Source organism: Leopardus geoffroyi, chromosome B1 (genome assembly GCF_018350155.1).
Source record: "Leopardus geoffroyi isolate Oge1 chromosome B1, O.geoffroyi_Oge1_pat1.0, whole genome shotgun sequence".
Classification (NCBI taxonomy): domain Eukaryota; kingdom Metazoa; phylum Chordata; class Mammalia; order Carnivora; family Felidae; genus Leopardus; species Leopardus geoffroyi.
Genome location: NC_059327.1, coordinates 132,208,794 through 132,223,880, shown reverse-complemented (window position 1 = coordinate 132,223,880; position 15,087 = coordinate 132,208,794). Strand labels below are relative to the sequence as shown.

General features: G+C 38.8%; 1 protein-coding gene across 4 annotated transcripts in view; it reads left to right on the top strand.

Annotated features, from left to right (window-relative positions):
- Nucleotides 1–15,087, top strand: part of HERC3 (HECT and RLD domain containing E3 ubiquitin protein ligase 3) — a 112,082-nt gene that overhangs the window by 77,133 nt on the left and 19,862 nt on the right. For all 4 annotated transcript variants that reach the window (XM_045473159.1, XM_045473188.1, XM_045473178.1 and 1 more), the window contains exons 17-23: nt 2,596–2,619; nt 2,711–2,800; nt 4,021–4,191; nt 5,861–6,004; nt 7,619–7,785; nt 10,134–10,200; nt 10,695–10,777. In XM_045473159.1, coding sequence (XP_045329115.1) covers nt 2,596–2,619; nt 2,711–2,800; nt 4,021–4,191; nt 5,861–6,004; nt 7,619–7,785; nt 10,134–10,200; nt 10,695–10,777 — 746 coding nt within the window. The remainder of the gene's footprint in view (nt 1–2,595; nt 2,620–2,710; nt 2,801–4,020; nt 4,192–5,860; nt 6,005–7,618; nt 7,786–10,133; nt 10,201–10,694; nt 10,778–15,087) is intronic.

The following is a 15,087-nucleotide window of genomic DNA, read 5'->3' as shown; positions in this document are numbered from 1 at the left end:
AACCACCCAGTGCCCCTTAAGTTACTTTTAATTGATGGTAATGAATAATAAGTGGATTTTCCCTCACCTTTATTGATGAATACTTGACAAATAAAATTATATGTTTTTAAAGTGTACAATGTGATTATTTTTGATATGCATTATGAAATGATTGCCAAGATCAAGTTACTTAACGTATCGATCACATACCTAACTCATTTTGTTTGCTTTTGTGTGTGTGTGTGGTGAGAATGCTTAAGATCTACTCTCAGCAGATTTCAAGGATGTATAAGTAGACCTTCATACGGGTCGGCTCCTTCTTTTGACCAAATACCCTTTCTTCCTTTGCCTTCTTTAGACCTGGCACTGTGGTCCTCCCCTGGAAGGAGGAGGGTCTTATGGACCGTTAACTCTGGCCTTGGCTCTGGTTCCTAACTGAGGCAGTTCTGGGTTTCTTTCCAGCCAGCCCACCTACCAGAGAGGATGGTGACCTTGCTCTCATTATAACTGCTCTCCTTCTGCAGAAGAGACATGGGCCTACTTCCCAAACTGGGCTCTTCCAGGGGTGAAGGGGTCAGGCAAAGGGTGATGGGAGGGACCAGGCCTGCAGAGGTGGATCTAGAGGTGCCTGGGAGGGCTTGCAGGGAGGGGCAGCAGGGTAGTCAGAGATGTGGAGCCAGGACCTGCAGACAGAGCTCCTGATTGATGTCTGAAATAACTGTGCTGTCCTAACAGAAACACCAGTATTGAAGTATTTACAGCTAGGATGCCATAATGCCAGCAACTGTTTTTATAGTCACTGTGGTCACTTCTCTCCCAGTCCTTTTTACAGTTGAAGTGTTCACAACTTTATCTTGCTTTTATAGGCCAACACATGTTAAAGATCTTTCTTATCCTTGAGAATAAGCAAATAATGCTTAAATAATCTCTTCTGAGAGGAAGATTAGAAAATTCTGAATATTGCCACCAGTTTTAAAATAAACCTGCTTCCTTAGGCTGCTCATACTTTTTTCAGGTACCTAGACTAGAAGATCATTTTGTGGAGTGCTGTTTGATGGTATATGGGCTTTTTAAAATTTTAGTGATTTCAATTCCTAAATACAAAGTAATTAGATATGTAGGGATGAGAATGAAATTAGCCTGGATTATATATGTGTGATTCCATACCTTGTCTCACTGGACTGGAATCATCTCTCCAGTTCGGGTTTCTCAGTCTAGGGAAATGTTCCAAGATTCCTAAAGGAACCTAGTTCTAAAGAATTAACAGGATGGATTTTAATTAAAATTGCTGTTAAATTATTTCATTGAAATACAAACAAACACAAAAGGAGCTAGTTATATACTTCTTATTCAATAGCCTTTAAACAGGTATAGAACCAAACCATATCTTACAAATTCAATAAAAACCTGTAAAATCAAAATGCAGATGAGCCTCCTGATTAAATGGAACAGCAAAAACGTCTTACTGAAACCAAACCCCAGTTGCATTGTGGAGAGGAACTGCATACTGTCAGGCCTGGGTGCTTGAGTTCCCAGGCCTGTCGGCCCTGAGATGACTCAGCTCTATTCTCTTTTCAGCTGCTATTAAACCTTCCTTCATGCAGCGGGCCAGGACTGTTCTGGCCTTTTCCTGGGCACAAATGCATCACTTACAAAGGAAGACTGCTTTTCTTCTTTTTCATTCCCCTTGGACAATTAAGTATATGATACCAGTGCGATCTTTAAAATAAATGAAAGTTATTATAAGGAAGTTGTTGAGAATGCATCTTCATTAATTTTGTTTAAGGATATCATTTTAAAGAACCCACAGAATTTTTAAAAATTAATGGAGCACTCTCAGATCTCTGAGAATAAGACTGCAGTTTTCTGTTCTAGAAATACTGCTACAGATCAACAGGATATATATTGTTGATGTTTTTGTTTCTATTAAATCAATAAATAATGTTTGTTATATAACCTGACAACCTTCAGGAAAAAGATTTCCTTTTTTTCCCCTTGGTAAACGAAATGGTGACAGACCTTGTAGATAGGCTTCATTTGTGGTTTTAAAAAAATTTATTATTATTCCCTTGCTCAAAATTTTATTTAGATTTATTCACATATTGATGAAATATCTTTTGTAGAACAACCACTAGTCCACATGTTGTGTTAGGGACAGCTTTCTAAATATTTGTTTTCTTCTAAGAGAAGCAACTCTGTGTGTGTGTGTGTGTACGTAAGAAGGAGATGTAACATGCTGACAAAATGCAATCTGCAACATCCACTTTACCCAACAAAATTAATCTCTGAAATCAAGGTTGTAAAGCTCCTGTTTTAGAATTAGATTTCTTATAAAAGAGAATTCTTTTAATGCTGTGAATTGTGGAGTCAGTGAATGGTCTTTAAAGGTCTTTAAAATTTTTTATAATTGTTTTTGTATTTTTTTCTCAGTTTATACCCATCAAAACATCTGGTATGTTCTATCAAAAATCGAGTCAGCCATTCAAATGGTGTTAGTTCTCTCCATGGCCAAATAGATAGGTTATATGATTTGTTGTTTGTATTTTACACTTGCAGGGAGTAGAAAATTCAGGTTTTGCAATCTAAGTAACAGACTTTTTATTTTTCTTTATACAGAAGGCTAGACCATCTATAATACAGGTAAATGATCCTTTTTCATTTACTTATATATTTATCCAGCACTGTTCTCTGTGGAGCACTGTAATATTGCCAATAATATGTTTTATTCTAGGATACTGTAACACTTTGTTCCTACCCTTTCATCTTTGATGCCCAAGCCAAGACCAAAATGTTACAGACTGATGCTGAACTACAGATGCAGGTATCATATTTAAAAAATTATTTCCTCTTCTTACTGTGTTTTGTTTATCCCAAGCATTCAATTGTAACTTTAACTTAACAGGAGAGAGTGTATTTAGATGAGGGGCCATTATAACTTTTTAGAACTATTTAAATTTTTTCAGCAATTTTATGTTGGATGTAACACATATACATGAATGCATGTTTACCTGGATCAGGGGTTGACAAGCCTTCTCATAAAGGGCCACATAGGAAATATTTTAGTCTTTGTGGGCCATACAGTCTGTCTCAACTATTCAACTATCTGTGTGGTAGCACAGAAAGTGTGACGGACAGTAAGTAAATGAATGAGCATGACATTATGCCTATAAAATGTTCTGTATACTGAAATTTGAATTTTATATAATTTTCACATGTGAAATATTCTTTTTTTTTTTTTTTCATTTTTTTCCAGTCATTTAAAAATGAGAAAAAATTGTTATTTCAAGAGCTGTACAAAAACAGGCAGCAAGCTGGATTTGGTCTGCAGGCCGTCGTTTGCTGCCCTTGGTAGAGACAGAGTGATAATTAAATGGAGCTTGGTAATTCTTTATTGAATAAAAACTTAAGTTACAGAGATTTAATTTATTTTAAATACACATTTTTATTATAAAATAGAATTGATTTTCAGAAGTCTACAAAGACATTTTGTGAATTAGCAATTCAGATCTACCTTCCTACTATTGGTAGATCTATTACTCCGTTCATCCCTCTCTCTCCATATGTCTTTCTTTTGCTTTCTGTGTGTATCTGTATATAAGTATCTGTTTTCACAGTAACTTATCCATGTTATTGTCAATGTAAAGGTTTTCCAGAGAAAGTGGACAGTTTCAAAGAATAAAAACCATTTAACAAGTGGTTCTTAGGTTTCTTTTCCTGCTATTTTGAGAGTCATGGTTTTTACCAACTCTCCATTATGTTTCTTGTACTCTGATGATTATTTCAGTCTTAATTAGCTGGTCTCAGTCATTTTTGTGGAACTGGTTATGGGTCATATGCTTCAGCTGTTTCATTTAATTTCTTTTGGTTCAGATTAGAAAGATTTGTGTGTTTCGTAAACATGAGCAACTTGGAAAATCAGAAATAACAAAACGGAGATGCAATCAGCCTGCTCCCCACCACCCCAGGTCCAAAGGCACAGCCGGCTGCGGTCTGCACTTACAAGGACACTGAGTAATTGTGTTCTTCCATGTGATGTTCCAGGTGGCAGTCAACGGAGCCAACCTGCAGAATGTCTTCATGCTTCTCACCTTGGAGCCTCTGCTGGCCAGAAGCCCCTTCCTGGTCCTTCACGTTCGCAGGAACAATCTTGTTGGAGATGCCCTAAGAGAGCTGAGCATTCATTCCGACATTGATTTGAAAAAGCCTCTCAAAGTGAGCCCTTCATTCTATTCCTCTAAATGACTTCCAAGGTTTTCTTTAAACAGGGGTGATGAAACAGCAGAGGTCTTATCATTAAAATTACGGAGTACAGCCATTCTTAAGGTCTTTCATTCATTTTGCAATCATTCAATCACCTCCTTTTGTCAAATCAAACAGAATATCTCAACATAACATCAGATAAGGATGCCAGAGGATTACTTGAGGGATTATAGGGCTTTCTTTGTCCGTTCTCTTCAGTGACCCTGCTCCAACTCTACCAGAAACAAGCAAACTAGCAAAACTAAAGCTTCAACTAGGTAAAACTGTCAAGTCAGCATCTAGCTTTGGTTGTCAAAGATTGGAGAGAAAGAAGGAAAAAGGTAGAATAAAAAGGAGTGAAATTGTCTGGGAAGCTGTTGACCTATCATGAGTGCTCTTAGTACCCTGAAGTTATTGAATTACTGTTTTTTTTTCCTCATGGACTATGCATGTTTGTTACCACTTATTATATTCCCAGGGCTTAACACAATTCTTGGTTACATAGTAGGTGTTTGATTAGTATTTAATGAATTATTTGAAGTTGTTTTAAATCATTTATCTTTCCCTTCAGATGATTTCCAGATCTCCATTGCCATTCCTATTTCCAATTTCCAAAAGGCAGTAGGCAAGAGACTGATGGTCTTCATGCTATTGTCACCCTTTCAGAACATACCATGAGTAACATCAGTCTGCCTGGGAATTCTTCCTGGAACTTATGGGTTAGATTTTTGATATTGCAAAGGCGGGGTGGGGGGGGGGTTGTCCCTTTGCCCCTGTTTTCAATTAGTAATTCAGATGAGACACTTGTTGCTTTGTAGCATGTCTGAGTTAAATCTTCTGCTGGCATCCATAGAATCGGGGTCCTAGTGTCTGTCTCTACCTTTTCTTTTGTCCTGCTCTTGGCAACCTTGAACTCACCCACAAGGGTACACTTTCTCAAATGCTATTTTTAGCTCTGTTTCTGAGCCCTTGCCTGTACAATGGAGATGATAATAGTAATGGCTATGCATCAGACTGTTCTGAGGATTAGGTTAATAGAGTTTAAGTGCTGGCATGTAACAAACTCTCAATGAATCTCATTTGTTGGTTTGCTGCAGTTGTTACTGTGATGGTCATTGTGGGTCCAGGATGCCCCATGTAGATCTGTTTATAGCCTCTCACAGAACCCAGGTCTGTGCTTCCTTAGAATGCCCTCCTCACTTCCATAAGCATCAGTTACTGCAGGAGCCCCACTGAGAAGGATTTTTTCCAGAAAGTGTTCCTTTATCCAAATTAATCATTGCTTTTCTCTATGTGCCAGAACATTTACCTTTCAGTATATTTGACTCTTTGAAAATAAAATGTGTTCTCAATTGATTATTTTATATTTGCCTCACTGCCCCAAATAGATGGTAAACTTTCCATGGACATATGGTAAACTTCTGACTTCCTTTGTATCCCTTGGAGTACCTAGGAAAAATTTTGTGTGTAAGTGCCTTGTTACTAATAAGTAGATACACCTTGCAGTGTTCATTGTGTCAATGTATTGTCTGTTATATATCCCTTCCTTTGTCCTGACTTTGGAAGGAGTTTGCTTTAAAAAAAAAAAGATAAAACATCAAAGAGTTCCCTGAAGTATTAATTCTGCTTTCATTATTTTAAGGTAATCTTTGATGGCGAAGAAGCAGTGGATGCTGGCGGTGTCACAAAGGAGTTCTTTCTTTTACTGTTAAAAGAACTTTTGAATCCTATCTACGGAATGTTTACCTACTATCAGGATTCAAATCTCTTGTGGTTTTCAGATACTGTAAGTTAGTGATATTGCAGTTAAACAGGTGGATAGAATTAAACTTTTCTTTTTGTGGTCAGACCGATCTCCTGACTTCTGACTTTGCCAAGGGGAGCATAACAAAGATAATTTAAACAATCCAATAGCGTATCTAGTCTTCATATTTCACTTGTTGCCAAGATCTCATGTTTTGTCACTCATCAGCCCCATTTCCCTTTCTAGTAGTTAAGATTCCCAGGTTTTGTTACTCTTTGAAGGGTAAAAAGAACACAGTGTGGTAAAGAAATGGGTTTTATGACATGTGGAAAGTGGTAGTCAAATATGTCTTAGCTTAATAATAACAGTGGTATGTATGTGTGTGAGTACTTCTACAGATACATGCACACACTGAATTTTTGGAAATTCAGTAGAAGAGCTAAACTTTCAATGGCATCCGTTTTTAACCAGACTATAATTTAGTTCTTGTTTTCTTTTCTTTCTTTTTTTTTTTTATTTTGAGAGAGACAGAGAGAACAAGTGGGGGAGGGGCAGAGAGAGAATCCCAACTAGGTTCTGTGCTGTCAGTGTAGAGCCTGATGCGGAACTCGAACCCACGAACTGTGAGTACATGACCTGAGTCCAAACCAAGAGTTGGATGCTAACTGATTGAGCCACCCAGGCATCCCTAGTTCTTTTTTCCTGTTGGAGTTTTCTCCCTAGATCTGCACTGTTCTAAAAAGGTAACTATTGGGGCGCCTGGGTGGCGCAGTCGGTTAAGCGTCTGACTTCAGCCAGGTCACGATCTCGCGTTCCGTGAGTTCGAGCCCCGCGTCGGGCTCTGGGCTGATGGCTCAGAGCCTGGAGCCTGTTGCCGATTCTGTGTCTCCCTCTCTCTCTGCCCCTCCCCCGTTCATGCTCTGTCTCTCTCTGTCCCAAAAATAAATAAATGAGAAAAAAATTTAAAAAAAAATAAAAAAAATAAAAAGGTAACTATTACCCACACGTGGCCACTGAAATTTAAATCGTATTTTATTAAAATTAAATAATATGTAATGGGGAGCCTGGGTGGCTCAGTTGGTTAAGCATCCAACTTCGGCTTAGGTCATGATCTCAACAGTCTATGAGTTCGAGCCCTGTGTCGGGCTCTGTGCTGACAGCCCAGAGCCTGGAGCCTGCTTCGGATTCTGTGTCTCCCTCTCTCTCTGCCCCTCCCCTGCTTGTGCTCTGTCTCTCTCTCAAAAATAAACAAACATTAAAAAAAAATTAAATAATATTTAAGATTTATTTTCAAAGTTGTGCTGGCCACATTTCAAGTGTTCAGTGGGTGTAGCTTGTGGCTACAGTATTGTATAGCACGGAATAGAATGTTTCCATCATTGCACGAAGTCTTATTGGATAGCATTGCTTCAGAAGATTATATGCTATTGTCTCTGTCTCTAGATGGAGCTGTAAATGCTTAACGTTGTTTGCATTGAATTTTTTGGTGGGATAATTGAACTTTTGTCAGGGTGTTTCTCTGCTTCAGAAGGTAACTAAATATTAATGGGGTCTTTATTCTTTTATACCGAAAGTATTTTGAGGTAAATGGCAGAGTGTTTGGAGGGCTGCAAGCACTGCCTTTCTTTTTAACACATTTGTATGCATATTGAAAAGTGTTTTGTAGAGCACAACTGGTTTCACTTGATCGGCATAACCTGTGGACTAGCTATCTACAACTCCACAGTGGTTGATCTCCACTTCCCATTGGCTCTCTACAAGAAGTTACTGAATGTAAAGCCTGGCTTGGAAGATCTAAAGGAGCTGTCACCCACTGAAGGAAGGTACAGAACTAAAAGATAGGCAGATTGGTGTGGGGAATTGCTCTGGCTACCTGTGGCACAAGGATTAAAGGTTGAAAATACCTCACGGACAAGCTTGAGCTTATCAAGACATAGGGCTAGACTCTTAAGACGCAGATGCACCACTCCTTGCTTGAAGCATTGCTGGTGGCACCCCAAGGGCAGAGGGGAAAAAAGGAAAATGGAGGTCATAGTTGCTCAGGGGTACCAAATAATCCCAACCTTCCTTACCCTGAACAAAAAATAAAGACTTAGAGACTCGTCATGGTCCAGAAATACAGAGGGAGAAAGTATTGAAAAGGGAGCATTAAAAAAGTTTTTTAATTGAGATATAATTCAAATACCATGGTACTTATTTAAAGTATAAATTCAGTGACTTGTAGTATATTCAGATTGTATAGCTATCACTGCAGTTGTAGAATATTTTCATTACCTGAAAGAGAAACTTGGTGCTCCTTAGTTGTCATCCCGTCTTCTCATCCCCAAGCCCTAGACAAGAACTAACCTAACTTTCTGTCTGTGTAGACTTGCCTGTTCTGAGTATTTCATATAAATGGAATCATATAATCTATGGTCCTTTGTGTCTGGCTTCTTTCAAACCCAGCATGTTTTCAAGGTGATCCATGTTATAACATGTGCCTGTACTTCATTGCCTTTTATTGGCAAATAATATTCCATTGCATGGATATATATCACATTTTGTTTATCCGTTCATTAGTTAATAGTTGATGGAAATTTGTATTGTTTCCACTTTTTGACTATCACGGATGATGCTACTGTGGACATTCTTGTACAAGTTTTTGTGTGGATGTAAGTTTTCATTCCGCTTGGGTGTATACCTGGGAGTCGAATTACTGGGGCCATATAGAAGCTCTGTTTAGTCTTTTGAGGAACTGCCAGACTGTTTTCCAGAGTAGTGGAGCCATATATATGTATATATATGCCATATATATACATACCCATTTTAATGTTTATTTATTTTTGAGAGAGAGAGAGAGAGAGAGACAGAGCATGAATGGGGCAGAAGCAGAGAGAGAGGGAGACACAGAATCCAAAGCAGGCTCCAGGCTCTGAGCTGTCAGCATAGAGCCCGATGCGGGGCTTGAACTCATAGATTGCGAGATCATGACCTGAGCCAAAGCCGGACTCTTAACCATCTGAGCCACTCAGGCACCCTTTGGAACCATGTTTTTTTGTTGTTCTCTTTCTGGCTTTTAAAACCCCTTTTCTTCTGAGTGTTTCTGCCTTGATTTTAGTTAGCATAAGATCACATATATTTTAAAAAACTTGTTTCTTTGGATTTTTGTAAACAGTATAATCCTTTTGGCTTCAATAGGAAGGAACATCCCCTTTTCTAGAAAAGAGTACTGATTTTAAGATGGAGACAGAGGAAGTGTGATTTCTAAGGTACCCTCTGGAAATGAGAATGCCACACCACCTGTGTTGGACACTACCACTGAGAAACCATAAAGGATAGGAGGGATGGGTGCACAGAGAGGAAGAGAAAACTTTAGAAGGAGTTTGAAAAAAATAGTAGAGGAGACCCTGGCAGGGGGTAACTGAAGAAAAAGGCTAGAGAGTAGTTGAAGTGTGTGCTATATACTTTGCCAGCCTGGCTAAGGATAGATTTCAAGTAATGATTTTGGGTGGTTAACTGGGAGTGGATTTAAACTCCACACTAGGAATTTTCTTCCTGGGCCACTCTTGATGGAATTGTCAGACTTGGAGCTCACTAAAGAAGAAAGTGTGAATGAGGTCTGGTTACAAGGATGTATTCTCTTGAAAGCTAGGATGTGAACGTTACTGGCATAAACATATTCTTGTTTTCAGGGTACATGTTTGTGTTCTTTAGTATGACAGACACTAGAGTGTCTTTACCGTACAGAGCCCCTTGCATTAACAAGTAAGCCATTACGATTCCTACGTAGATGAGGTGACTTTGTGGCTTTTTTATGATGGAAGGTTATTCTAATACATGTGGATGAAGACATTCTGTAGGGCCACTGCAGTACCATGTTCTCATATGGACTTCCAAGCAATACCAGGGTTAAATGAACACAGGTATGTCAGATCTAAATCCATCATCGTTTCTTCACAAATCCAGTAAGACTTGTCAGTGGGAAAAGAGAACAACTAATGTCTTACAGGTCTACTGCCATATTTTTTTTTTCAGGTATAAGTAACACAATTTTCTGTCAGTCTGGATTGATGTTTGTCCTAGAATCTTCTTTTGGTTTTCCTTGCAAACAATCTGGATATATGACTGAGGTAGAAACCCTGTTGCAGCATCTAACTTGCCTCTTTTCATTTCTCCATTATTCTATGATTAGGAGTCTTCAAGAACTTTTAGATTACCCTGGGGAAGATATTGAGGAGACTTTCTGCCTCAATTTCACAGTAAGGATTTCCACAGTTTACTTCTGATTGTGGCATTCTCTTTCATTGTGCTCACAAGTCATAATTAACATTTAGTTTTTCTCCAAATCAAAGAATAAATTCAGGGTCTCCTCTGAACAAATTTTATTTTAGGTATAGTGTCTTAAGTGTTAAAGGAGTTGAGTAAATATGTTTAATACATGAGTGAATGATTCATCTGTGTAAAGTTACTGAAACATTAATCCTCTTTACTCTTGATACATAGATTTCTAGAATTGATATCATTTTCTCTTTGATTGCATTTATTGGCCACTGCATGTCTTAAAACACAGGATATCTTTTAAGGTGCCAATGTTTTCTGAATCAGGTTCTTTCTCTTTTCCCAAGAATTTTCTGTATTATAAGTAGTGATTAAGCAACATTTGTTCCTAAAGCTTCTCGCAGTCATTTGGATTCTAGAAAGATAAGTGGTGAACACAATTGACACATCTCTTTTTTTCCCTCCTTAAATATAGATTTGTCGAGAAAGCTATGGAGTGATTGAACAGAAGAAGCTGATACCTGGGGGAGACAAAGTGACTGTGTGCAAGGAAAACAGGTTAGTCCTGACCTCGGACTATTGTAGATGTTGCTACTTTATTTCTCTGCACTTTTAAGACCAAGATTGAAGTTAATCCTTAATCCCTTCTGCAGAGGAAGCAAGGGTAACAGAGCAAGAATTTGCAGATTGTGATTAATTTTTAATATTAGAGGAAGCACGAGACCAAGATTCAGGAGATAACTGTTGTAGATCTAAAAAACCAGACCTCTTCTTGCATCCTTTCACATTTTTTTAAAAAATTTTTTTTTTTCAATGTTTATTTATTTTTGGGACAGAGAGAGACAGAGCATGAGCGGGGGAGGGGCAGGGAGAGAGGGAGACACAGAATCGGAAACAGGCTCCAGGCTCTGAGCCATCAGCCCAGAGCCCGACGCGGGGCTCAAACTCACGGACCTCGAGATCGTGACCTGGCTGAAGTCGGACGCTTAACCGACTGCGCCACCCAGGCGCCCCTACATCCTTTCACATTTTTAAAGACAGCTAGAAGATCGTGTGGTCTCATGTAACATTCAGTAACCTTCTCTGTCATGTTAGCCTTCCAGACTAGGAAGCCTCACCTTTGGGGAAAGTAAGTGCCCAACAAAAGTGGCTTCAGATGATGAAATTACCTTGACTCCAGGAACCTATTATAGAGGCTACTCTTATGTCAGGTAGGGGTTTCAACCAAAACTCAGTAAGAATCTCTTGGAGCTAAAAGTACTGTCCTTTTGTTATCTGCATAACATTGGTATTTTGTTAACAGCTTATGATCCACTTTTTAAAAAATATATAAACAGGCTTATAGGGGCAGTTGGGTGGCTTAGTTGGCTAAGCGTCTTGACTCTTGATTTCAACTCAGGTCATGATCTCAGTTCTTGAGTTCAAGCCCTGCATTGGTCTCTGTGATGTCAGTGCAGAGCCTGCTTGGAATTCTGTCTCCCTCTCTGCCTGTCCCCGGCTTATGTGCACTCACACTCTCTGTCTCTTAAAAATAAATAAATAAACTTAAAAAAAAAAAAAACAACAGCTTATGTATTCCATATAATCTGATAATATTTTAGAATTAGGAAATTTATGGCAGATCATAGAGGGGAGTTTTTGGCCCAGGAGATTTCTCTTTTAGTTTTGATGATTGTTTTATAACCTATGTATGTAGGTATCTGCCTTTAGTTTTTCAAAGGATGTCTGAGCTTTTGTATGAGGTTTCAGACAAGATAATGTGTGCATCATTTTTTAGAAGCTAACAATGGGCTAGGCAGGAGGCCCAAGGAGGGGAACATTCAGAATGTCTTTATGTTATGATGAGTCATCATAAAGCTCTCTGTTTGATATACTGGGTTGGGCAGTGGTCTAGTGCAGGCATAGGCGATTTGTGATGTAGTCTGTAGTCAACGCAGTTGGGACTTACAGCTCTTTCATATCTTTATAAAAGCATTTCTCTTAAAGTACTTTCTGTCTCTGCTTTTTTTCCCTCTCTCTTTCTGGGTGAGTTTTTCTCTCTTCGTGTGTCTGCTTCTCTCTCTGTCACCCACTATTTGTCCTTATTCAATAGACATTTCTTTGAATCAACAATTGGATTGAATAGTTCAGAGACAAGCTACGCAGGAATACTGAAATATAACACAGTTTGTTTAGGGTGTAAGCTGTTCTCACATGCAACCGTATTTCGGAAGTGAAATAAAAAGACTCATTTGGGTGGTTGAATCTAAAGGAGTTCGGAGAAATCAACTTGGGACAGACGTACCTGTGTACCCGGGAGGACAGATACAGCATAGAACTAGGTTAGGAAGCCTACTAAGATTGAATAACAGATAGAGGCAGAGACCACAGTAAAAAGTGAAAGGTGCTCCATAAAGTGGTGGCTAAATCTTTGTTGTTATTTCAGGGAGAGAACAGTGACTGAGTGGAGCGTGGGGGGCATTGCTGGGGGACTTCATTTGGAGGACTCACACTAGCTTAGCCTTGGGGGTTAGTTTGTAGAAGTCTTTGGAAATTAGGTGTGGACTTCATTCAGCAGGTAGTAAGACACCACTGTTGGTTTGTGAGCAAAGGAGTTGCATGATAGAAATAGGTTCCTGGGACACTTTCTTTTTTCTTCTTCTTTTCTTTCTCCACTGTTTATATCTGTTGCTGACACATACACACTCACAGACAATGCTTAAGCCCAAGAGTGGTGCTGAGTCAGTGTGGAAGAACGTGCTTTTGTTTACAAGGCATGTAGGTTCCTGTCCTCCTCCTTTGCACTTGTTTGACTCTAATTGACTTCAGGGATGCTCCTACAACACATTTTTCAATAAGGATGTTCTGATGGCACACAGTTTCCTTAAAGGAACGATAATACATAAATTTAAGAGAGTAAAAAGAAGGAAACCCACATCATTTTTTCACTTGTATCGTGAAACTCCATTATTCTATTACCATGACGTTCTAAAAAGTAGCTTCAGAAGTGTTCAAGTCTTTGTACAATGCAGACTGCTATGGTTTTAAATATTGCCGGGCAGAGTGTGGCGGATCCCTGCTTTGATTGCCAGTATACTGTGTTTGAATTTAAAGTGTGGAACAGCTTCTGTCTTTGGTGAAGTTTAGGTTTTTGCTTTTCTGGGTCACTAGCACTCATTGAGCACATAGCGAACTCATCCATGCTGTTTTAGGCGCTATTGTACATGGCTTTGTACTTGTGTCGGGAGGCAGACCTTGTTTCTGTCACACAGTTACCTATTAGAGAAGCTTCTGAGAACTTAGTGTGATTACTGCCACATTACTTAGTATCACTGTCATGGTTAGGGACAACTAGAGTGACACGAGTGAATTTCTATTCTTTTTATTTTATGCTGCAAAAGTAGAAATCATATCAGTAAAACATTTTGAGATCCTTGTAAGAAATGTTGCATACAACTGTGCAAGATTAATCATTGCAGCTGTTTTTTCCTTTTGTCTATTATATGTCATAATCTCATCAGAGAGGATTGGGGTCCTTTTGGTTATTTATTAGATGGGTCTAAGAAAAGTAGATAGAAGAACTATATAAGAATAACACCTTCTGGATTTTAACTTGGGCAGTTGAGTACACAGATACTGCTCACATTGAAGTTATTTTTATTGACTTACCAGTTAGTTATTTGCTGTCACCGCTGCCCTGGAGGAAAATGCCAGAAAGGTACCAATTCTTAATCCATAATTTATTGTATTCCATTTGGTCTTAAAATTGCATTCTGTCCTTGGATAAGAGCTTCAGACAGGCAAATGAGTTACAAGCATCCAAGTAAAAGAATATCCGTGGGTGATTGCTGGTGGCTACACCCTAGCCAGATCTTGCCACAGCTGGTAATCACATCTGGATAAGGACCACTCATGGTTAAGTATTTCTCATACTGTGTAACATGGTGTTATTACCATTAATGAAAAATGTATGTATCATTCTAGATTCCCCTAAATTGACTTCAATTTAATGTAGTCAAATTAAATGCAGTTGATGTCTTCCCCCATTTCTGTCATATCAAAAAAGGGATGGGGAGCGTAGTAAAAAGATCACACAGTGAGGCATGCCAGGCTTAAAGTAGGTGCTCCAAAGAGCATCCTGATTCCATAGAAAGAACCTGAGAATAAAACTCATACATGACAAACACTTCCAGGTCCTTAACATCTACTGAAGTTAGGACTGCTCAAAGACTTGAGTTGATCTCTTCAGATGGTCTCTAAGAGGTGTAATCTTTAAGATCTACCTTGTATTTGCATTGGGCTGTTACGGGAATAGCAGATGATTAAAACGCCAGTAACATTTCTTGAGTACTTAATATTTGTCCAGCACTATACTAAGAACTTCAGATGTAATCCTCTTCACTTTACAGATGGCAGAAACTGAGCCACAGAGAGGCATAAGTAACTGTTCAAGGTTACACAGCTAGAAATCTAGGATTCAGGGCCAGAGGCAGGATTCAAAGCCAGGCATTTTGAGTGAGAGCCTGTGCTCCATAAATGTCAGCACATTGCCCCATAGATGCCAAGACCAGAACTTGAGTTTCCATCCACCACCCCCTCCCTAACCCAGTATGAAAAATGACTTAGAAGAGTTTGCTGTTTTCCTTTCAGGAACACTATGCAGTTTAAAAAAAAACAAAGTTGGCTTAGGTGAAAATGTACTATATATGTGTAAAATTATATGTCTGAATTTTTAAACTTAGCTTGAGACGATGCTTATATTTAGCATATCATTACAAAGCCCTCATGGATACCTTTAATAATGACTACACAGTCTGCCTTGTGAATGTGTGTGTTCTGTTCTCTCACTTTGGGGTATTTGGCTTCTATGTTCTTTTTTATTTCTCTCC